Source organism: Phytophthora sojae, assembly GCF_000149755.1.
Source record: "Phytophthora sojae unplaced genomic scaffold PHYSOscaffold_4, whole genome shotgun sequence".
NCBI lineage: Eukaryota > Oomycota > Peronosporomycetes > Peronosporales > Peronosporaceae > Phytophthora > Phytophthora sojae.
Window position 1 is genome coordinate 4632710 of NW_009258118.1, and position 22414 is coordinate 4655123.

Sequence of the window (22414 nt, forward strand, 5' to 3'; positions counted from 1 at the left end):
AACCGTACATTCCCCAGCCAAAAGGATGATCATCTTCCTGTCTGCGCCCAAGGCGCGATGATGGTTAAGCGTCCCGAATCGGATCCTTAATCGGACGCTCTGCTATGGTTCTCCCCGATAGCTCCCCACCACTTGTCTCATTCTTCAATCTCCCCCCTGGTGCACGGTTCGCCACTTCGAACTCGGCTCTAAACCATCGGGCCATGAACTTCCGCGCCGTCCTCATCGCTGTCGTGGCGTCTTTCGCCGCTGCCCAAGCCGGCAACGTGATCCCTTACGACGAGGTGCACCCATTCGCGCAGCCTGCGCCCGTCACGGACCTTCACAAGACCATGCTCAAGTACAAGCCCCACCTGAAAATCAAGGAGGGGTGCCACCCGTACCCTGCCGTCCAGAAGAACGGAGACATCAGCGGCGGCCTCGAGTGGAGCAGCCCCACGGACAATGCCGAGTGTAAGGGCTCCCCTCTGGGCTCGCAGGTCTACGCGCGTTCGTCGTGGGTCAAGGGCAAATTCGCCATCATGTACGCCTGGTACTTCCCGATGGGTCGTGCTCCGCTCCTTCCCTTCGGCCACCGCAATGGTTGGGAGTACGCCATCGTGTGGCTGGACAGCGTGTCGTCCACGAACTCGACTATTCTGGGGACGTCTCTGTCGGCTGCTGTGGGCTGGGCGAAGGAGGTGCCTCGCAACAGGAAGTACCTGGACGGAAACAACCTCAAGGTCGCGTACTACTTCAACCGCGACGTGCGCTGCACGGCCGTCGAGTACACGGAGGAAATCGGCGAGTTCCAGGACGTCATCACTTGGGACCAGCTGCCGGCACCGACTCGCGATTCGCTCAGTAACACGGACTGGGACCACACGCCGTTTAACGTGGCGCTGCTGAAGATGCCCATGAAGGACGGCGTCTTCCAGGAGAAGCTGAACAGTGCCTATCCGTTCTAGATACATGTACTACGGTAACTTCACGTCTAAAATCCACACCTGAAATTTATACAACAAGAGTTTGTTAGGTTGTTTTTACAGACCTCGCCCTCACTTCCGGCACCCGATGCTATTATAGGGTAAATTGGTGTGGTACACATGTATGACATTTGGTATGCTCAGCTTTAACTACCTTCAAGACCTTCCCAAGATGGTACGCAACGTTTTGAGGACCCCGATCTGTCGAATACGCGTGGGTATCGCATGCGAGTCTTCGCGCCCTTCCCGCTTCCACTTACAGATGAGAGCGTCTCTTTCATCAATGAAATTGCCCGGAGCAGGCCAGCAACGCACGACTATTCTAAGTCGCGGCTTCGAATGCCATGGCGGTGCAGACCTAAGGCAACATCTAAAAGTGTAGAAGCTAGCAGCGGTCTGAGCCAAGCAGCAGTGATAATTGTTGGCAAGCTGAAGCAGAATCACGCAAGTCCGGCAGCTACTCTGGTGTTCAAAGTCAAACACACCACCGTGAGGAAAGGATCGGCCGCAAGGAGACTCCTCACGTTAATGCACGGAGACACGGGCATTGCCTCGAAAAGTTTGCGCTCAGCTTTGGTTTACGATTCGGCGAAAGAGGCGGTTTGGGACGCTCTTACGAGACTCTCAGTCCCATGGAGCACATTGGAATCCTGCCCGTCGACCGCATCGAGGAGCAGGAGAGCTTCAGTAACACAGCTACAAGTAGATTGATCATAAAACAGGAGCGACTTGCTTGGTGTGGGTCAAATTGGGATGTGTTTATTACTTCAAGTGTTGTTGCAGGGGAAAGCTCCGCAAGCAGTAAAACCCCGTGGACTCTTCCTGACTACATTGGCCTCAGCCAATCACAACAACTGCACGCATGCAGGAGTCATTCTCAGAAACCCTCGGGTCCCTTCGAGTAGCCATGGTCCTCAACCACCACTTCATTACTCTGTCACAGCCAACACACAGCTGCTGCAGACTAAGCTATCCTCGAAATCACACTCGATTTCTCGTACTCCCACTTAACTTAGGATGCACAACACGTACTTGGTCAAACCACATTTGCCAAAGTACTCGCCATCCCAAGCGCACACGCTCCAGGACAAAAATAAAAAACTTACCACCGTAGCCTCAGCTAGGATTTCATCAAACACACCAAACATACCAGCACGCAGCCGATATCACCATCAAACCGCTGGTCGCTAGCACGCAGCCAACCCAACAGCGTCCATTCAACACCATCAGCCCGCAGCTGGCTTCCTCCGTTTCGGACAACTCGAGCCGGAAACTCGAAGCAACACCATTCACCTTGTCGCTCTGATCGCACCACAGCTACCCCCAATTCACAAGGTATTTGCATCCGCAAGCACGACACATCGACCGTATTCATTCGGAGGTAACGTGACGTCCAAGTTGTCCGACGCATCTGCCAACCAAACTTGTGCCAACCGCTCACAACTATGAACAATAGCCTCGGCCATCGCACACGACCGCAGCCGTCTAGATGTTCTTTGCACCTAGTCGCTCATCAATTCACACTCGGTGAGTCGAGTATAGAATGCGACTGTTTCTCACTCCATCCAATCCGTGCTCATAAACCAAAGTTTATCGCCAACTCGGAACACATTGGCATTGTCTGCCTCTGCAGCACACCACATTTTGCCCTGGCATATCTGATTGGAGTCCTCGCGCTCGGTAGCACCATCAAGTAACGTGTAACCGCCCTCGGGTACTACCTTGATCTAGAACGCATCTAGTTTACCATCACACCGATCCTTTGCCATACGCCACGGATTGCTCATCCACTGCATTAGACTGTCGTGAAGTCGTACACCGCTCGGATATTAACTTCATTCGCTCGACAGCACTCCCACTTAGACATACATCTCCTCGTGCCGCACTCTCGGTGCGCTACACAAAGCTCTGCCTTCCATTCGAACCAGCTCGGGGACCAATCTGACTGAATAGACTCAATCTTAAACCGCGTCAAGCGCTTCCTGGAATTCTCCGCATTACTCTCACTTCCAACCTGCACGCTCTTGTTGAGCACAGTCAGCACTCCCACTGGACTACTCCATCCACTCTCTCAGTGCAACTTGATGGACGAATGCAAAGCAACTCGAGCTTTGCGCACAATTCCTTTCGCAACCTGTATTGAGACTGCCTGCAGCGATCCGTCACCCTACTTTACGCAAAAGATAATGAATCCGCAATTCAAATCGGATCCAAGCTTCTCATGCCGGCACAACATTGCTGCTCAACCAGTGTCACTACTCATAGCGAACACACTGTCCTTATTTCTCCCACTGAGTCCGCGAATAGTACAACTGAACCGTAGCCAACATTACCATGTGCCCTCACGCTCGCAGCTTCCTTCTTACAACTTGCCACAAACTCTCCCGCCGGATTCAGCAACTCCGTTCTTCTCTTTGCCTTACGGTATTGTAGGCCAATTGACTTACAACTAGGGTTTCCCTCATGAACATCGCTGACTTCCAAATCTCCATTACTCCCACTGAATCAGAGATCTGTTCATGTACCGAAGTCAGTACAACTGCACGAGGGAAATCCGTGGGCGCACCACAGACTCTGCAGTCAAAGTCATGCCGACCAAAACTGCAAAATATTTGTCATCGTACTGCGTCAATTTATGGCGAGGAGTAATTATTATCTGTTGCTAATTTACTGGTTCATCTGTTGCGGGCAAATCAGCGGAAAATCTGTTTTCAGTCGAAGTCGCTCACGATTCTGGGGACGTGCCAAACGCGGCACAATGATGACGAAGTTGCATTGTAGCACCACCACTGCCGGGGTATCCGGGCGTGGGGGATGCCCCTAAACTTGATGCAATGCGGGCTTCTGCAGCATTTGCGACGCCATCCGCGATGTCAACTGCCCACTTATGCGCGTGTATCGTTCGACTGCGTCGGACTTCCATCTCCCAAACAGCTTCACTGCCAGACTATCAAAACCAGCAATAAACAGCGCCGTAGCGCCGCCACTTCGAAGGGAGTGCGAGGCGTAGTCTTGCGGATTATGGCCAGCTCGACCAGCAGCAGCCTTTATCGCTCTTACCACGTCGGATACTTGCAAATTGTGAGATGCATCCACCTTGCACAGTAACTCGCCCGCATCAATACGAAGCGCCTCGTGGTGACGAACTAGGTACCATGCTGCTAGTACAGGGCAACACCACCGATGCCCAGATCTCACCAATTCTCGAGAAGTACCCTTGCCAAATTGGTCGGATTTACTCCCTCGAAATTGTAGAATCACCGAAGTCATATCATGAAGGTTTCGGGTCTCGTGGCCTCTAGCATCCACAAAGTTGACGTCCGCTCTCCGAATTGCGCAGTTGTGCATCCTTGAACCTTGAGCCAAATATTCGGATCTTCTCAAAAGAAAGACGAAGCCCAGCACTGAAGCCCCCCAAATCACCCGGTGCTGGGTAACTGCGAAATCGAGGAGCTCATGCAGGCACTTGAGGATTGCGCTTGTAACGGGAGATTTTGGCTTGCTTGATGGGTCTTTCCGCCGCATTCCGGTGATAGCGAGTTGGTGGCCGGGCAAAAAGCCGACATTGTAACCAAGGGTTCGCCTATGATGCCACGCAATATGGCTGACTTTAGAGAGCACGGTCGAGGCAGAATTCCCCGATCCCGATTTTCCCCAGCCATATTTCCAGCAGTACGTGGCGAAAGGGTGAGCTGGTACGAATGTTGCCGGCGGTCTTCTGGCAGCCATTTTGCGAATTGAAGCCGCTCACACCATCTACACCACTGTGTCCATGTGCTTGCATACTTGATCTTGGACGTCGTGGCCAGTGACTCGGACTGAAGAGGATTCGAGAAGTCGATGTAAATTTTCCTGCATTCTTGTGGAACTTGTGTCTGCACCCAACACGAAGAAAAATTAGTCCATCGAGCAATGTAAGGTTCGGTCCAAGCTCGCGAAGCTGCATCAGCCATCCAATTGGCCGATCCTGGAATATGATCCGCCGATACTCGAAGGTTGAAATACACTTCAGCCAGACCAATCGCCCGATTTATTTCTTGGCTGAACGCGTTGTTGGAGTGCATCCGATTGCACCAACTCACAGCTGCGGCATTGTCACTCCAACACTTGACATGAGTTGTGCGTCCGTTCGCTTGTGCGCTCCACTTTGAACCCCACGACCACAACGCGATGGCAATGCACAAGTGTTCCCTGACGTTGATTGAAAACTCGTCATGGCCGCTACCAACTTTGTCGATGAGCAATTTCTCTTCGTCATCAAACTGGATCTGTATATATGACTCGCAGGCGGGATCAAGCACGGCTAGCCCGAGGTTGGACGCGTCCATATACAGCTCCACGTGCGGTGCCGGCAGCTCGCCAAACATCGCAAGCGGTAATTCAGCAAAACAACCATGCATTAAAATGTGCCGAAACCACACGAGATCTGTTTTGGCCCCTGCTGTAAGTTTAATTCTGCCGAACCGTGGTGCTGATGTACACAGTGTCTGCAATCGTTGGTAAAAAGGCTTGGCTGTTGGCAGACAATTAGCCACGTGGCGAAGAGAACCCAGTAGCTTGTACAGTTCGGATTTTGACGCTGTGCCGCGTTGCTCCACCGCACTGGCGCGAGCACGAGCTTTAGCGATCTTCTCTTCTGGTATCGATACGGTGCGGCGCTCGGTGTTCCATAGTAGACCCAGAACAACAATTTCCACACTCCATTCCGAAAAATTTGCCTCATTGATCGAACGGGGTCCTAAGACAGCCAACATAGCGTGTCGTAAAGTAGCTTCAGCGAGTTCTAACCTGTTCTGGACATCCGGTTCGACCAAGACATAGTCATCTACCCACTCGTAAGGAAAAAATGGGTTCGTGTCGCTCGAGTCGGACACTGCTGCAGGTGAACTTCTGCCCATTAGCCACGTGATGGCACGGCCAAAGAGTGCGTAGCAGGGGGGCGAACCTGACCAGCCAAATGGTGCCGCCATATCGACGACGAGAATGCCGAGTTCTTTCACATATGCCGCCATTCTGAAGACCTGGTTTGCGCGTGTTCTTAAGTGGCGAAAGGCACTCTTGACATCTCCCTTGAGGACGCGTATCCGGCCTGCATGCCCTGCTTTTGCTAAACTCGTGCGATAACTACCACTGACTCGTATCTCACTTTGGGCACCGACTCGACAATAAATGCAGCGTTTACACAGTCGTCTTTTGGGTAGGATAAGGCGTGAATTGTGCGCACTTCCTTTCATCGGGTCGACATCCTTCTTCTCAACAGCACCGAGCGGACTGCAGATTAGTTCTGGCCACCGCTCAATGATATCAGCATCAACTATCAAATATTGACCGGAGTCTTGGCCATCCCGAATGCTTCTTGTGACAGCACGTAGGTAACGTCGGCAGGAACCATGGTTCTTCGGTGGTGGCCGCCGCGGTCTCGGCCCTTGTCTCCACCCCACGTCGATGCCCTTCTGAGCAATTTCAACGAGTAGATCGAGATGTTGATAGCCGTTAAGAACGGTCCGCAGCCGGACACGATCGATGGCTTTGTTCGGTCTGCTGTCTACGCTATCTTCACCCCGCACAAATCGCGTAGCTTCTTCCTGGGACATATTGTGCGTGCGAATTACGGTGGATAGAGACTTGCAGGCTACTTCGTCAACTGCGTAGACAGGAGATGCGGGTCGCTTTGCACTAACGAACCCCCGTTTGCGGTGCAGGACGGAAATTCGAGCTTCGGCCCGAAGTAAATCCGCTTTCAAACATGATTGAATCTCTCGCGCCGAATCCAATGACAGACTAATGTGGGCGTGACTGCAACACCTCAACCGACAAACGCTTGCACCCTCCACCGGCAACTGCTGCGACCCAAGTGATTTTGAACGCAAGTCAGCTACCCGGGTGCAGGATACCTTGCCGGTCTCGCTCCTTGCGTCTGCCTCTGTGTCTTAAAAAGGCCTCGATTGACGACTATCTGTGCAACCAGCAGCCATTGGCGCTGTCGGATTTACCGCAGATCCCGCCGACTGCGCACAAATTACCTCGCCAATCTTGCTCGTTGTTGTGGGTACCCTAATTGAGTCGCGTGGGGGCCTCGATTGCACGCGTAATCTAGACTGGTCCAACACCGTCTGAGATCCATCACTTGAATTGATTGTGTTAACGCAGTTTGCTACTTGACCTCGCGCCACCCTATCGGCTTTGCATGGCACCGCCGACGGTCGGTCGTTTTGCGTTCGTGATGGATACATTGCCAGACCAGTCTGAACGAGTCATAACTCTTTGTGCTCGTCCTTCAGCCCACCAAAGCGCCTGTCAATCTCTTTTTTCACGATCGCGGGTAGCTGCTTGGGAACGAAATGCCCATGCTCGCTGGGACAACCGCCATCACTGTCCACCGCACAACCCGCCGCTGAGAGAAAACGCATGCACAGTCGTCGCGACTTTCCTGATGCGGGGTGGTAATTTGCGAAGTACTTCCTTAGGGATTCGCCCAAATCGCTTCTTACCGTCGTGGTTGCGGCCGTTGCGGAGCTGGGATCCTTGTTCAACGTGGCCCTCAAGGCGTGCTGGTCCCGACATCATCTCGTGTCGTACATCCTGCACTTGCCGATGCACCTTTATCAACATCACATCCTTGAGCAACCGGTCATCGGTCATACAACGTTGCTGTACGGCTCGAAGTGCACCACCTTCCTCAGCCGCTGTACGAAAATCCTCGAGAACGTCATTTACCCAGAAAACTAAGCTAGAAATCTCTTTTGGCGTCCACGATACCTGCGATAGCGTGTGTTCGGCGAACTTCACGATGGTCTCAACCAATTCGATCAGTTCAGCACAGCAAAACTCGCGAGCATAGGTGAGAAAAACCCTGGCAGAGTCCACAACATCTTCGATGCACGATGGCGGCGATGCCGCCGAGAATTCTTGCAGTTGCGGACAAATTGTCAAAGTTTGAACCACCGGCCTCCAACCAAGCCACCCGCTCATCCCTCGATAGTCTTGCAAAGTGTCGAATCGAAAGACCACCAGAACCGAGACGAATATCATAGGCCCGCGTACAAATTCCAGGTACGGCTTTGAACTCCACGTGCTCGGACCGAACTAAACCTCTGCAAAACACATTGGCAGACTTACCTTTGTGCTTCTCCGTTGTTATGCGCTCGTGAACTAATTCCTGCTCCTCGGACGGTGCAAATGCGTACTTAGACGACTTCTTTCCCCTTGTCGTAGGGGATGGCTTCTGTACGTGAGTACGCATGGTACCACCACCCTCCGCCGGCTGCGCTTTGACGTTGGCCTCCTTCCTAATCATCACGAAACGCTCGAGAAGGTCCGGTTCGTCGCTTATTTTTGCGATAATCAATGCGTCTTGATCAATAGCGGTTTGAACTCGTTGTCGCTTGGAGAGGACGTGGCCATCGTCGCCGTTGGCAACCGTGACCTCTTGCTGTCGTTTTGTCACGTGTTGTGTGGTAGTGTTCGCCCGACCAACTTCAGCACCGCGTTCCGATTCGTCTTGGGGCGAGTCATCGTCGTCTGGAAACGGGTCAAAGAGCTCTTCCACGTCCTGAACCGAGCCGCGAGACAAAGCGGACGTGCTCCGAAGCGGTTGGGGCGTTGGTGGTTTGCAAAATGAGTTGCCTACGCTGCGTGGCACTGGTGACACCCCTCCGTCGACGTAAAAAGCGATATTTATAGCGTGCTGGAGTGGAAAATGAGCTTCCTCTCCTGTTCTTGGGTCGATCCACTGACACACCTTGTCACCACTAGGGTGATTTTCCTCACTCATCAGACCTTCCAGTATCTCGGACACTTGATTTGAAGCAGAACTACCACCGGTACCGAGCAGCCGACTCAGAATTGACTGCTCCATCGCCTCTAGGTCAGTAGGACTCCACTCGTCGCTTCTGAACTCGACGTCTTCAAGCAACAGAACAATCACTGGTGGCACCACTGACACTGCAGCTGCCGCTGCCACAAATTCATGACCACCGGATCGGATCGTGACACTGCTCTGGTCGACCGAGATCACTTGTCCATACTGAACCTCTCCAGCTAAACTGACGGACACGGGTCGTCGGAGCAACGAGATCTGACCGGCCTGGGAAACTTCGCTGGCCCGATCCACGTGGTCTTCGGCGACGGCACGATCCAGTTTCCCTTCGCCTCCTTCCAAGCTGCGAAACGTCACCACCTCCGAGTCTAGCAGTAAGACCTTAGCATAAAACGGATGCTCTGCTTCGAACTCCACCACTTCAGGTGTCAGGTGAAGGAAGGAGCGGCTTGTAAGTCTCACCATGACCGGAGTGCTGAAGGCTGAAAGCTAAAGCAGGAGGGCTTAAGCGGCAGACGGAGATTCTGAAACTAACGCTACGACCTCTACGACTTCTCCTAGCACTTGGGCGTTGGTTTCATCTCTGCTTTCTCTCCTCAAACGCTATTTTCACCTTGAACTTGAAAATATCCATGCCCGAGTCGGTTTATCTGTTGCGTGGTGTAGGGGACGTAAGCAACAGGTTTTCAGTACGGAAATCCTGCAACAGATTACATGTCGAGTTGACTAGTATATCTGTTGCCTAGGTGATTACTTGTTGTGCTCATGCATCGAGTAACAGCACCCCTGCTATTGCTCTGAAGGTGGTCGATGCTTGATAGGATTTTTTAAAGGGCTCGCATGACTTTCGCGAAGGCTATGTGAAAGTAGGATGGCCATAGCAGTATATGGATCACTTGAAGGTCATTACACTGTCCTCCAGCTCCAAAAGATGCTACGCTGCACATTTTCCGCGTCTGGCGTCGGCTCCTGTACAGTCCCGCATCACCTCAACGTCTTCAGGCATCGGATCTATTGCGCCTTGCTCTACATGGGTGCAGGCAACCCCTCTTCGGGCGCGAACTTGTGATCCGCCTCGGACTAGGGCAAGTTTGGATTGCGCTGGACCTTGATTTAGATAGTTGGGCTACGTTCACCTGTACACTTGCTTACCTGTGCATATGACTAAAAAAAATTATAGTTGCGTGGTCTCCAATAGCTCTTCTTCGCTCGTTGTTATGTAGCCGCCAAGGCATTTGCCGCCCCTGTGCGAGCTTGTACACGTCGCGACTACATAGTACTGAAGGACTCACTGTCTAGTGCCCACGCTCTTCCCACGAGGGGGTAGCTTTGCACTCTACTACCTCAGGAAGCACCCGGGGGGGAACCCAGGCAGCTGTTGTCGACGTGGCCGACGGATGCTCGTGATAATGCATTGTTCCGTTAATGTCACTCTCAGTGGCCACGTGACGTGGCCACTGAGAGTGACCCACGTTCACTACATCGTACTACCCAGCGGACGTGAGTCGACACCTCCGTCCGATGACTTCTCGCATACTTAAGTACGCGCGCGATCGGGGCTACCACGGACACAAAGGCTCTCATTACTACAATTGGGGCTATGGCTAGCGTCTTGATTCGGTGTTGCAGTTTGGTTGCGCTCCATGTTGACGGCCTCATGTCTTTCTTCATTGACACCCAGTCGATTCGTCTTCTCGTACACCGCCGCGAGCTGAACGAGTTGGCGATCCTCTTCATCTGAAAAGTCGGCCATTTTTCGCTTCGGATACTGTCTATACAAACTCAAGTGAAACGACCCTTTGGGGGTTCATACTGAAACCGAGTTTATTTTTTTGGGTTTGTAAGTCAACGTTGGGTCGCTGTCGACCGAGTCAATGTAGACTCGTTCAGAGTCGACGTTGACTTCGCTATTACTGAAACTAGTACGTTTGAGTCAATGTCGACTTGGTTCAAGTCCATGTTGACTTCGCGATCAATAAAACAAGCGTATTCGAGTCAAAGTTGACTCGCTCGAAGTCATCGGTGACTTGGAAATGTGAATTCATTCATCGTTACGCAGCAGCACACAGACTAAGGATTAATGGTTTTCTCCAACACGCCCAATGCTTCCATAATCTCCGTGCATACATACGCGTATCTGCCGTGGTCCATCGAGTGGATGACGGTCCATGCCTTGTCGTGGACCAACTCATTTCTTTTCTCCCAGAACTCGACCGCAAGCGCCTTGAACTCTTCAGCGTCCGCCGTCTTCGATCCAAACGCCTCCTTCATTTTGCCCAGATTGAAGTCGCGCTTCTTCTGCATTGTGCTCGTGTTACCTACATTTTTTTTCAATCCAGAGACAATGGAAGTCAATACAATGTCAAACCACACTGAAGCAGAAACTCAAGCGGCTTACCATTTCGGATCTCGGCGTTCCATTCTGTGAACGCTTCGATAGCTTCCTTGGTCACCGCGCTATACTTGTACGTATGCAGATGCAGCTCTCGTCTCGCGATGGTGTCTTGCAATCCGCTGTTCTCCGTTTTCACCGCCTCTAGCGCAGCCTTCATCGATTCCAACTGCGTTCTCACTCCACCCCGTTCTGCTTGCATCGCCGCCCTCTCTTCCTCGATCCGGTTGAGGTTGGCTTCGAGCTCTTTAAACACAGCTTGGCACCCGTTGTTCTTGAACTGCTCTTCCAGGAGCCGGGTCTGGCGCTTCATTTCATTCAAAATCTTCGCCTGCCTCAGCGATATTAGGCCTCCTTGTTGCTTCTCTCGACTCGGCTTCTCTCATTTCTTTTTATCCGCATCCAACTGCTCCCGCTCCCGTTGCAGGCGATGCGTTACGTTCTGGAGACGCCGGCCCTCCTCTTTGAGCTTGGCCTCATGCGATTGCAGCTCCTCGGCTTTGACTTGTAGTTCTTCCTCCTTGTTCTCCATATTCTTCTCTCGCGACCTCGTTCTCCCGGTCCTCCAGTTTTTTCTTGCGCGCGTCCACCTCTCTCGTGAGGTTGTTCATGTCTTCGTGCACATTCTGGAGTTTCTTAGCATGGCTAGCCTGCGCCTTAAGTAGATTGTCTGCGTGCGTGGCGACGGATTGCTTCGACAAATTCAACTCAGTTTCCACATGGGCAAGTTTCTTGCGCAAGCCACTTGAAATCGCCTTCTCCTCGGCTAGTTGTAAAATCGAATTCCGCAACTCCTTCCTCAACGCGATAGTTATATCGTTGTCTGGGAGATCAAAATTCCTGAGTTCGGTCAGCTCGTTTTCAGCGGCTGCTAACTGCCCCTCTAATTTCCTTGACCGCGCTTGCTCCTCCCCTAGCTTCTCTCGGAACTGCTGCAGTGCTTGCGAAATAGAGAGTTCAAAATTCGCATACTCCCCTCGCAAAGGGTGGGTTTGCAGGCTCCGAGCTGGGGCACCCTCAGGGCTACCGCTCTTACGGCCAAGGCCGTTGTTACTGTGATGATGGCTATGGGGGTCGTTATGACCGCTCTGATCGTAATGACTCACACGATGACTAGGAGGACAACGTGACGCTCACCGCAGTGATCCTTCACCTCGTGGATCGACCCGTAAGCGCGTGGTCTGCTGGTAAATCCTTGGAAACACTGAAGAAGCTGTAACTCATCCCTGGCACCAATTAGTCCAGTAGCACCTCGTGCGCTTTATTAGAATAGGTCACACACTCTTCGGGATAGGCGTGGACGTCAAGAGCGCACCCATGGCGACGTTGACTTGCCATACCTGTCGTAGCACGCCTGCGTCAGAAGTCACAGGCCTCGTTAGCCTCTAAGGGGAACGGCAAGTTATCATCTACATGCAGCAGTAACTCAAGCTGCTTGAAAAGTTAAGGAATGACTAGCGCAGAATAAATCCGTATCAGACCGCTGAGCTCGCCATAGTCCCCGAAACGGAATACCACAAGTTCATGTATCACCTTCCTGAGCAATAGCGGGGGTGCTCTTACTCGATACATGGGCACAACAAGTAATCACCTAGGCAACAGATATACCTAGTCAACTCGACGTGTAATCTGTTGCAGGATTTCGGTACTGAAAACCTGTTGTTTTCGTCCCCTACACCACGCAACAGATAAACCAACTCGGGCAACAGATTTTCCGCTGATTTGCCCGCAACAGATGAACCAGTAAACTAGCAACAGATAAAAATATTCTCCAATTTCTGGCTCTTGCTTACACAAATCATACAACCAATATCTATTTCGATGCATCTGGATGCATGACGTCCCCTCCAACGTCCAATTGTGCACCAACCTCTGGTCAGCCAACGCCGCCAACTGCCATTCAAGCTCGGCGGCGTCCTACTCGGTCTACACCACGACGCTTCTTACCATGATCTTTCCACCGGTCACAGTGCCAGCACTCGAACGAATGTACAATCTGATCAAACATCACTTGCAACAGCATACCCACAAGCGCTCACGCTTTGGGCTCATAACCTATGAGACTCTCAGTCCCATGGAGTACATTGGAATCCTGCCCGTCGACCGCATCGAGGAGCAGGAGAGCTTCAGTAACACAGCTACAAGTAGATTGATCATAAAACAGGAGCGACTTGCTTGGTGTGGGTCAAATTGGGATGTGTTTATTACTTCAAGTGTTGTTGCAGGGGAAAGCTCCGCAAGCAGTAAAACCCCGTGGACTCTTCCTGACTACATTGGCCTCAGCCAATCACAACAACTGCACGCATGCAGGAGTCATTCTCAGAAACCCTCGGGTCCCTTCGAGTAGCCATGGTCCTCAACCACCACTTCATTACTCAGTCACAGCCAACCCACAGCTGCTGCAGACTACGTTATCCTCGAAATCATACTCGATTTCTCGCAGCTTTTCGCGCTCTCTTTCAGGCGGAATACCTACTCTTGGCCGAGTACGTCGAGTTTGCACTACCGATTTTCTACGTGGTCTACCTTTTTGTAACGGGGTACAATCAAGTGTACCCATTACATGAAGAGTGACGGGTGTCACTCTCCCGAGTACATGGTACATGGTACCAGTAGCTCCGCAAGCCAACCATTTGAGTTTGTGTGGGCTTTTGTATAGTTAACTTGTAGTTTGTATTACGACCAAGTTAACCTCTACCAAAATACAGTCAGTCTTATAACCTACTCCTTTGTAGCAAACCGTTCCCTTTGAGGCCGGGAACTGGTGAACTGCTGTTCACCTGGATAGTAATATCCGCACGCACTTCCTCTGTGCATTGTGCTGTGTGACCCGGTCACACTTGGTAGCACTCGTAGTCAATCCTACGCATACGCGGGTAGATTGGTCTACCTGAATCCTCGATGGCTCAGGTCTGTGAGCCACGATGGACCGAAGTGAGTTTCCTCACTTGACTGACTCGCAGTTCGAGTCGGTGTGGAAGATGGTGGGCATCTTCGGAAGAGATGCCCTACGGAGCTTGGCGGCAGCGACGCCAGCCGAGCAGGTCGAGCGGGTGAGCGCGTTTGACGAGTACGACCGCGGGCGCATCGCTCATGTGCAGGGAAACCCGCTGGCTCAGATGAGTGAGCCCAAACGGGTGCAGCCTAAGCCTCTGCGGCTAGCTGTGCCTCCGTTCGAAGGGAAGGAAGGTGAGAACCTTCACTTCTGGATCCGGGAGACCGAGGTCGCAATGAGCACAGGTCTCACCTCGGCCGAGAACCTTCGAGTCGCCTTCGCGCTCTCCAATCTTGGCGGACGTGCCAAGACTTGGGCGTATACGCGCGAAGCGATGTCGCCTGGATGTTTCACATCCTGGGCTCAGGTGTGTGAGCAGCTTCGAGCCGCTTTTCTCCCGGTGAACAACGAGTTCCGCCAGCGCTCGCGCTTCCTTGCCTGCAAACAAGGGGAGCGCGAGCTGTACGCGTACATACAGGAGATACCCACATTGACAACCTCGCTGGTGGGGAACCCACTGTCGGAAGACGTCAAGATGACAGTCTTCGTGGACGGCCTGAAGGTCGGTTCTGCGCGCACGCAGTTGTTCCGCGTGCGCACCGCCACTATGGAAGAGGCGATCCAAGTCGCCCTCCAGGAAGAGTACAGCCACAAGCATCCTGGTGCTCTGGCTGTTGTACAGCCTGTGGTCGCTGACAGCGAACCAGAACCCATGGATCTGAGTTCGGCTGAGCAGTACTCAGCCCGCTGCTACGGCTGCGGCGGACTAGGACACTATCAACGTGTCTGCCCATCGCCTGGGTCTGGGAAGAAGACCTACCCGAAGACCAGAGGGTCAAGGGGCGCCGACGCCATGAACCGTCAGGTGCTCAAGAGGGACACAACCACCAGTAAGGACGAGTGCCTTGCTGGGGTTGGCCCGAGTCTTTGTGATGGGTGTACGGAACGCGTACACCACAGAGACCCGGGGTCCCTTGCGAGCACTGACGCTTGCATTGGTGAAGGACAACGATGGGTTGTCGGTAGTACACGTGAGTGTGCGGGGGTAATGGTATCCCTAGCTATGATTGAGTCTGGGACATCGCGTGGATGTTCGCACGTCGCCAGATATGTCGGTTGGAATAACGACACAACTGCCAAGACTCTGCGAGAGAGTCTAAGCACAAGGTCAGGTCTCATTGACTGAGGCTGGGCCGAAGAAGAACCTTGGGGTCCGCTGTGACCCTGGCTGCCGCGTTCGAGGGCGCTGACAGCAATGGAACCGCACATGGTCCCGGACATGGAACCGTACATCGTCCCGGACATCGTGCCGAAGCCGGCCCTGGGCATGGAACCGTATATGCCCTCGGCTTGAGCAAGTATGACTTGGCCCTGAGTGCGCCGTGCAAGCTGCACAGGCTCTCAGTCGAGTAGCGCGACAACGCCTTGAGGCTAAGTCGACCCTCTGTGTCTGACAGAGCATTGGTGAGTCATGTTCCCACCTCTGGACAGACACAAGGGCGTCCGATGGGACCGCCAGGGCGCTGGATGCGTCCGACAAGACGAAGAAGAAGAAGGGAGGCATCATTGACATGCTGATCTCCATGAAGAAGGTGCAGTGTATCTGCAACCGAGGGCTGTTATGCCTGGCATGTGGAGCTGCCTCAACAGGCAACTCCAGTGCTGAGAGTCATTGCTCGGTATGAACATTGACAAGGGTGGTGTTCGATGACACCACCAGGTGGGTAACCAAGGACCACTGACTAGCGGGTAACTTAGTTCCGCACAGAGCATGAAGTTCTGAGGAGGCCGCTCAAGGCACCTCCGGCGTGGGTAATCAAGTACCACGGACGGTCGCCCAAACCTTAACTGAAGAGGAAGGCGCTTCAGGCACTTCCTGTGTGGGTAACCCAGTTCCACACCAGGTCACTCAGACCTAAACTGATGAGGAAGGTGCACGATGCACTTCCTGTGTGGGTAACATAGTTCCACACGCGTCACTCAGACGGTAACGGATTGTGAAGCCACATGATGCGCTTCCTGTGCGGGTAACGTAGTTCCACACGATGCCGTAAGGCTCCGCATGAGCCGGAAGGAGTCGCTCGAAGCGACTTCAGCGTGGGTAACTTAGTTCCACGCACGGTCAGTATGACCAAGACTAGTGATCAGGTCACTTGGGTCTCCTCGCGTGTGGTGGATGACCACACGGAGTTTAAGAGGCTCGTGACACCGTCACGATGTCATAGCCGCACGGTCCTCTTGAAGGCGCCGCGCGGCTTTGATTTTAAGCGGGGGAGGAGTGCGCGGAAGCACTTCCTACCTCCAAGGGCTTGGCACCCAGTCATCATGGATGACGTTCGACTGGGTGTCGACCAGCGCAGCTGTGGCCATGCGCACAGAAGACGTGGCTTGGGTACACGACGTACCTGCGGCGATGCATGTTGCGTCGCCGCCGACTCGGCGAGCATGGTCGATCACGACTGAAACGTGTCTGCCGGAGGGCGACATCTCAATGACCACATGCAGGAGCATGCTCGGCCTGAAGAAAGACCGCTGCGCGGCAGGGATCGTTGTACGGTCTGTCGCGCCTAGCACTGTGCGGCGTTGGGACAACAAGTGTCCATGACTCGGTGCCGAGATGGCTGAGTCTGAGTATGCGTGCATGCCATGCAGCTACTCTGAATGCAGGACAAGCCGTACGCTGTCATGGGTGTCATTGCCAGAAGACGTGGGTAACAGAGTAACACGTCAAGTTACGCAGACTCAAACTGCATATAGGCTGGTAGATGCCAAGCCCTGATCGACGATGTTGACCCAGAGCCAAAGAAGGGTAGCTGCCCGTGCCACCAGAGTCTGCTGGCACGGTGACTCGGTGCTGCAGGGCGGCGCGAGGTTAGGCGGCCGGGTGGCGCCTGACCCGCCGGGGCTCAAATCGTAAGTGGGGGAGGGGATCGGAAGTGCCCTTCCTCCCGAGGTCTCTGGCATGAGACTTGCTTCGTCGTAGAGGCCAGTGTAGTGGCTGCATGGTGTAGCCACTCACGAAGTATTGCACGAAGGTGCTGGACCTGATGCATCGCTGCTCAGGTCCCATGGTCATGGTGATCGATGGCCAGCAACCTTGGCAGCGGCTACTGTCGCTGCTGGGCCGAAGATGGCGCGCGCATTCGCTGCTGGAAGGCTGCCTCCGTCAGGCAAAGACATGGCTGCCAGTCTGCGGCTTGGTCCGCGGACGATGGCATGTGTACATACGCAACACCATGCCGCAGCGTGCTGCTGTTGCAACACTGGACGCGGTACGTCTACCGGCCAGGTAGCCATCAGCACCACGCCAAAGCTCCAGGCTGTTGCTACGCTGGACGCGGCACGTCTGCCGGCCAGGTAGCTATCAGTCCCGAGCATGGGTGTTGCCCACGAGGGGAGAACCCGAACGTGTTGCCTTTGCAGACATTCATAGTTGGCGCGGCACATGCCGCACCTGTAAGGCGCGAAGCCATACGCATGCACGTGGCACATACAACCTGTGAGATAGTCGCGGTGCCTGACGCTCACTGTGCGCGTGGCACTTGGTGTACGCGAGGTACCCCTAGTGCACGCGACACTACTTGTGCACGTGGCACTTGAGGTGCACGAGACACTTATGGCAGTCGTGGTACGTGCCATACACGACATGCCTTTGGTGTATGAGGTGGTGCTCTCGTACACCTTGAGGTCCTGTATGGACTGTGTGCCATGCGGTCTTGCACGCACACCTCGCCGCGACGCAGGATGCGATCGCCGGTGACGGAGGGCAATACACCCCACACCACGATGAAGTACCCTTGCGGTACCCTGGTGTCGAAGGAAGACACCTTAGCGTCGGCGACGTGATGGCCGTGACGCGCTGCAGGGCTTTAGACAAGTCCGCCGCGTTGCTCTCTATGATGAGCGGGTTGCTGGAAGCAGCCATGGTCGCTCTAGCAAACACGACGTTAAAGCATGACGCTTCATGGCTGTGGTCAGCGCTTGACCATAGCCCATGGGTCGAGCCGACGTATTCGGCCGACCGGCACACCGTGCTGTGACGAGCGGGGCCCTGTCGGGCCGCTGTCATGGCCGAAGATGAGCAGCACAGCTCTCTCCATGGTTACGCTACGCGCTGACCGGATAGGTGCTGTCCCTCGCGGGAGGCACTGCAGCATGAACGTGCCAGCGGGGCCCGAGGGCCATGCGACGCCAACTGCTGGTTGTCTACGAGGGACACCGCAAGTTTGGAGGCACATGCATCCCGTGCCGAGGCACTCTGCGCCTGCTAGCGCTGTGAATACGGCCACTAAACACGTCGGCATCGCGGCCAACATCGCCGAGGGCAGGGGGGTTCCGCGCGGGGTGCCCGCTGCGGGCACAAGTCACTGTGGGCGTGACGATGAGGCGCGCCAGCCTTGCGGCGGCAGCGCCCGAGAATCCGACCTTTGGGTGTTCGGATTCTCTCGAAGCTGATTGGAGAATCAGATGTGATTCTCAGATAAGTGGGGGAGGATGTAACGGGGTACAATCAAGTGTACCCATTACATGAAGAGTGACGGTGTCACTCTCCCGAGTACATGGTACATGGTACCAGTAGCTCCGCAAGCCAACCATTTGAGTTTGTGTGGGCTTTTGTATAGTTAACTTGTAGTTTGTATTACGACCAAGTTAACCTCTACCAAAATACAGTCAGTCTTATAACCTACTCCTTTGTAGCAAACCGTTCCCTTTGAGGCCGGGAACTGGTGAACTGCTGTTCACCTGGATAGTAATATCCGCACGCACTTCCTCTGTGCATTGTGCTGTGTGACCCGGTCACACTTTTGCTACTTTCGTAGCTTCCAGTGGCGATGTACTACCCGCACATGTCATTTTTCGGAGTAGAAAAACTGGCGATCGTTGGAATTTTCATGTTCGCGATGGTGGAATTTGCTGGATTTGTGGTGCTTGTCGTCTTGCTGCAGAGGAAGTTTGGGATCTCGCCACTGTATCAACTGGCTTTTGTGCTGGAGACCCATGCGCACGCGTTGTAAGGCCATCTCTTTGTTTGGACCATCTTCATTTTGCACTTGCCCGTGGGGCACTACGGTAAGCGTTTTCAAAGGATTTGTGTCTGTACGTTTGTGTGTTAGCTCTCTCACACACACAAATGCTGTGCTTTTGTATGAAGGGGTTCATTTCAACGATTAAGAAGTTTTACTCTGGGTAGTTTCTCCAGTCGTAGAGAGCTGTCTTTCCAGTGGTTTCGCTTTGTGAATTGATGCTGTCAAAACTTGGAACGCCTAAGCTGATACTGTAGATATCCAGAAGCACTTGCTCGGAACGCTCGTAAGTGTCTGCTCTATGACGCTGAGTTTCACCCTCTCCGGCTGACATTCGTATGATATCCTACACTGAAGTGGATGTAGAGTTGCATGAGCGATTAATTTAATCGTTACCATGACAACTTCAAGCGGTTGCACCCAGGGCCACGAGTCCTTCACACGTGCACGTGCAGTCACCCCAGTCCCTTCCTCATTCCTCAATCTCCTCCAGCCTCCATCCACCTTCTCTCAATGCGGTTCTCAGCTCCAGTTCTTGCTCTTGTAGCACTCGCTCACTCCGTTCACGGATTTCTGGGTACGTCATGCAACGTCGGACTAGTCGTGCCACGCATGCGACTAACCATTTCCTGTTGGTTAGAGTGCCGCCAGCCCAACTACCTGGCCAAAGGGGGCAAGATCCTGGCGGTGGACCCAATGGACCCGTCGGTGCAAACGGAGATCCGTATCAAGGGCGTGTCGTGGAGCGGCATGGAGAAGATCGACATGATCCCGGAGGGGCTATGGGGCACTGAGAGCCCCAACTCCAAGGGCACCCAGGCCACGACCATCAGCACTCTGCAGGAGTTCCTCGTTTCTAACGGTTTCAACTCCATCCGCCTCTCGCTCAACGCCGACTACGTGAACGCCAACCCGAAGCCGCACGTCTCCTACATCCACGCGTACGAGAACCCGGAGCTCACGACCTGGAACGACCCGGAGGCCGTCGACTACATCAACTTCCTCGCTCGAGTGGTCGAGACGCTGCAGGACCGCAAGCTCACGGTGCTGCTGGATATCCACCGCCTCACCAAGTACGAGCAGGACGCCTTCTGGTACACCAACCCGTTCGTGAACGTCACGGAGTCGGGCGCCTACAAGGCCGTCACGTTCCTCGCCGAGAAGCTCTGTGGCACGCGCTTCTGGAACATCATCGGGGTCGACCTCAAGGACGAGATGCTGCGAGCGCAGTGGAATGCCAACGCTTCAGACTCCGACGAGACGACCGACTGGCACAACGCTGCTGAGGTCTTGGCCAACGCCGTTCTGGAGCGCTGTCCGCAGTGGCTCGTGTTCGTTGGGGGCGCGAGCTCCTTCACAGACGCTCAGCGCTTCCGCGTGGACGAGGACTACGCGCTCAGCAGCCACTGGAACGGCGGCAACCTCAAGAACGCAACCCTCAATCCACTCAACGTGAGTGTCGACCACAAGATCGTCTTTGCTCCGCACGCGCACGCGCACGGCGTCCGCCCTCAGAACTACTTCTACACACCAGACAGCAACTGCACGGACGACGTGGAGCAGTTCGAGCAGCTTGGGCTGACGGCGGAGCAGAAGGAGACGCGCTGCGTCGACTACCTCAACGGCACGGGGACTGAGAGCAAGCTCGGCTGCAGCGACTCGCACTTTGCCTGCAGCTCGTACGAGCACATTTCGGTGCCGGAGACGTTGCTGCACTACGAGGTCGCTATGCGCGAGGCGTTGGGCGATCTGCGCGCTCAACGGAAAATTCCGCTCGTGTTGGGCGCCTTTAGCGGTGTCTATGGGGTGGCGCAGCCCCATCAAACGGCCGTGCTGGACTATCTCATCGACTTGGCCGCCTCGCTTCAAGGCGGATACTTTTACGCCTTGAATCCGGACGTCGAGAGATACTCGGAGGACTCGGGGGACGGCCAAGCTGGGACGATGGCGGTGACGCACTACGGGTTGATGCAGACGTCGTCGTGGCAAGAGCCGTACGCCGACCTGCTTGAAGCCCTGCAACGGATTCCTTCGACGGAGATCCCGTGCTTTGGCGGCAAAGAGAGCAGCGGCGGCAGCTCCGTCCCAGCCGCCAACAGAGACGCTGCGTTCGCGCTGCTCGTTATCAGCCTTGCATTTTTTTTATGTGACCCATGACAAGGGAAGAATCGAGCATTCAGCAACGGCTTTGGAGACATCGCTGGTAGTTTGCCTCGAGTCTCAGATTCCACTGCTCGAAGCACGCAGCCCGCACCTTCGCTCGCTCTGCACTCACATCCCATCAGTCAATTTGCTTTTTCATCTCGCAACGATCAAGTCAAGTGGGGTCCCCGATGTCTTGGCGACAGCCTGCCTACCTTTTCGGGCCGAGTCCGAGCGATCGAGACATGATGGAGGAAGTTCTGGAGCTCCTGGCCACGGACAGCCCCAACAATGATGATAGAACCGCGTCGACCGCCGCAAGCAGCAGGAGCGGCAGCAGCAGCAACAACAACAACAACAACGACAACAGCTGCAGCAGCACCACCACCAACAATAACGACAATCACTCGAGTCTGTCGGAATTCAACCACAGCTCAACGAGCAATGATGACCAAAGGAGCGTGGAGAGCTTGGAGATGATTCAAGTGATTGACCCTCGGAGCGAGCAGATTGCTGGTCCCAATGGGGACGGTGGCGAGGAAGTGGGGATGCAAGCAATTCACGCGGCGTCTCAACGCAGGTCAGCGCAGGAGCAGAAGCAGGCAGGTCTAGGCGTGGCTCAGCAGATGTCGTCAATGTATGGACCCCCTACTTCCCTACGGCGCTAACCTTGAAATTTTGTTTTCCCCTTTCTGAAAACAAAAGCTGGTGGCACATCTCACCCACTGGCCTCTCCTCACTAACTAACAATTCCCTCCGTTGTTGTCGTGTTTTGGTGTTGTGCTTCCTGCAATTTAGGTTCCAAATATCGCCGGGGGGAACAATGATACCCCAGACCAATCGGTTGGGCACCTGGCCCACCCACTCAATGTACGACATCTATTCTATACTCGTATCTTAGCTCGGGGTTCACGTGTTTCCGTGTTCTGTAGGCAGCACGATGCTCGATTCTTCGCTGGCAACCCAAGTATGCCTGCTGGTGCATCGACCGATGTCGGGCCACTGGTGCCTGGCCAGCTGCCTGTTGCAACTCCGCCACGACTCACCTTGCGTGAAGCAACGGTGTCTTCACGCATG

The 22414-nt window shown here is 54.1% G+C and overlaps 5 protein-coding genes across 5 annotated transcripts; 2 read left to right on the top strand and 3 right to left on the bottom strand.

Moving 5' to 3' along the window:
- Nucleotides 1-203: 203 nt before the first annotated feature.
- On the top strand, nucleotides 204-947 carry PHYSODRAFT_261265 (necrosis inducing-like protein NPP1 type; the record flags this gene model as incomplete). The annotated part of the gene is made up of 1 exon (XM_009528816.1): nucleotides 204-947. The coding sequence occupies one exon, from the start codon at nucleotides 204-206 to the stop codon at nucleotides 945-947; it is 744 nt and encodes a 247-aa protein (XP_009527111.1).
- Nucleotides 948-3785: 2838 nt separating this feature from the next.
- On the bottom strand, nucleotides 3786-4694 carry PHYSODRAFT_503065 (hypothetical protein; the record flags this gene model as incomplete). The annotated part of the gene is made up of 1 exon (XM_009528817.1): nucleotides 3786-4694. One exon carries the CDS (start codon nucleotides 4692-4694, stop codon nucleotides 3786-3788), a length of 909 nt encoding a protein of 302 aa, XP_009527112.1.
- Nucleotides 4695-4828: 134 nt separating this feature from the next.
- PHYSODRAFT_403058 (hypothetical protein) lies at nucleotides 4829-6046 on the bottom strand (the record flags this gene model as incomplete). Its single annotated transcript, XM_009528818.1, has 2 exons — nucleotides 4829-5703; nucleotides 5854-6046. Coding segments are annotated over 2 exons (1068 nt in total), but the record flags the coding sequence as incomplete, so codon positions are not given.
- Nucleotides 6047-7275: 1229 nt separating this feature from the next.
- PHYSODRAFT_331926 (hypothetical protein) lies at nucleotides 7276-12495 on the bottom strand (the record flags this gene model as incomplete). The annotated part of the gene is made up of 9 exons (XM_009528819.1): nucleotides 7276-7337; nucleotides 7457-7651; nucleotides 8085-8517; nucleotides 8707-9273; nucleotides 10882-11102; nucleotides 11183-11507; nucleotides 11616-11696; nucleotides 11725-12116; nucleotides 12459-12495. The coding sequence occupies 9 exons, from the start codon at nucleotides 12493-12495 to the stop codon at nucleotides 7276-7278; spliced, it is 2313 nt and encodes a 770-aa protein (XP_009527114.1).
- A 7934-nt stretch (nucleotides 12496-20429) lies between these two features.
- Nucleotides 20430-21352, top strand: PHYSODRAFT_502591 (hypothetical protein; the record flags this gene model as incomplete). The annotated part of the gene is made up of 3 exons (XM_009528820.1): nucleotides 20430-20497; nucleotides 20545-20757; nucleotides 20836-21352. The coding sequence occupies 3 exons, from the start codon at nucleotides 20430-20432 to the stop codon at nucleotides 21350-21352; spliced, it is 798 nt and encodes a 265-aa protein (XP_009527115.1).
- Nucleotides 21353-22414: the final 1062 nt, after the last annotated feature.